The 977-nt window shown below is 39.2% G+C and overlaps 2 protein-coding genes across 3 annotated transcripts in view; one reads left to right on the top strand and one right to left on the bottom strand.

The window, feature by feature from the left end:
• The window catches only part of f (espin protein forked), a 12,477-nt gene extending 11,802 nt beyond the window's left edge, over positions 1-675 (bottom strand). Inside the window, exon 1 of the mRNA XM_026817179.1 lies at positions 588-675. The gene's annotated coding sequence lies outside the window, so the exon portion shown is untranslated. The remainder of the gene's footprint in view (positions 1-587) is intronic.
• The window catches only part of hgo (homogentisate 1,2-dioxygenase), a 5,922-nt gene that overhangs the window by 1,294 nt on the left and 3,651 nt on the right, over positions 1-977 (top strand). Inside the window, exon 1 of one of the 2 annotated variants that reach the window (XM_018031697.2) lies at positions 851-969. The exons of the other annotated variant lie outside the window; for it this stretch is intronic. Within the exon in view, the coding sequence (XP_017887186.1) occupies positions 952-969 (18 nt within the window). The 5' untranslated portion in view covers positions 851-951. Of the gene's footprint in view, positions 1-850; positions 970-977 lie in introns of those variants that run through there. 2 annotated transcript variants of the gene reach the window in all.

Here is a 977-nt window from a genome sequence, read left to right as displayed (position 1 = left end):
GAATAAGAACAGGTTTAAGAAATTCAAGGTGCGTACGAGAGTGATTTAATTTTTGAAAAACGCTTGCTTGTTCGAATCACTTTTGATTGCCAACTAACCAATTCGCCAAATAGATAGTAATATAAACTTTGACATTTTCATTCTGCCGTTGCTGGCTGCTCGAACCAGTTTCCGCGAGCGAAAGGAACGATTTAACTCGTCTTGTGATTAGGAAGCACAGTTAATTTCGTAGTTAAGTACTCACTCCTGATTTTTCGACTCGACTGCATGTCAACAACGAGGAATTTATTATACTTCCCCGATACGAAAACTGCGATTGAATCTTGTCTACAGTAATTAGAATGACGCACGTTATTGATGAATCAGATCATAGAAAAATCATAATTCTTATATCTTATGCCCATAGCATGACATTTTGCAAACCGGATTTCTTGTTTGTTTCTTCAATACTGTTCCAATTACGCTTAGACCTAGTTTATAAATCGTTAAATTTTTATACGAGATATCTTATACTCAGGTTTCATATTTTTAATATTCACTAAATGCATTCCATAAAAATATTAAATACTAATGCTAATGTAACTTACGATAAACACTTGGCAACATTTATGACGGATAACACTTTGCGTCCGCACATTGAAAACAGTAGGTGTGCTCGGAGGCCCGGTTATAAGAAGCTACAAGGAACGATTAATTTTCATAGTGGAATTTCTGGCTCGGACACGAGGGACACATTAACGGGTCGCGCCTTCTGCTATTCCATGATACGATTGGTCGCCGCGGTAGCAAAATACACGTAAACACGTTCTTTGCATAATGAGAAACCACGATTGCGAGAGATCACGCGTTCAAAAGGCATTCGGTTGTTGTTGTCCGCATGTATAAAAGGGTAAAGCCGGAAGGAAGCTGGATCCACACGCGGTTCACGTTCATGGAACGTCGCATCGCAGCATGAAAGACGAGTTCAAGGTAAGAGG

Source organism: Ceratina calcarata, unplaced genomic scaffold, assembly GCF_001652005.2.
Source record: "Ceratina calcarata isolate Rehan_Ccalc_2016 unplaced genomic scaffold, ASM165200v1 scaffold557.2, whole genome shotgun sequence".
Lineage (NCBI taxonomy): Eukaryota > Metazoa > Arthropoda > Insecta > Hymenoptera > Apidae > Ceratina > Ceratina calcarata.
The sequence above is the reverse complement of the archived record's forward strand: the minus strand, read 5'-3'. Positions and strand labels throughout refer to the sequence as shown.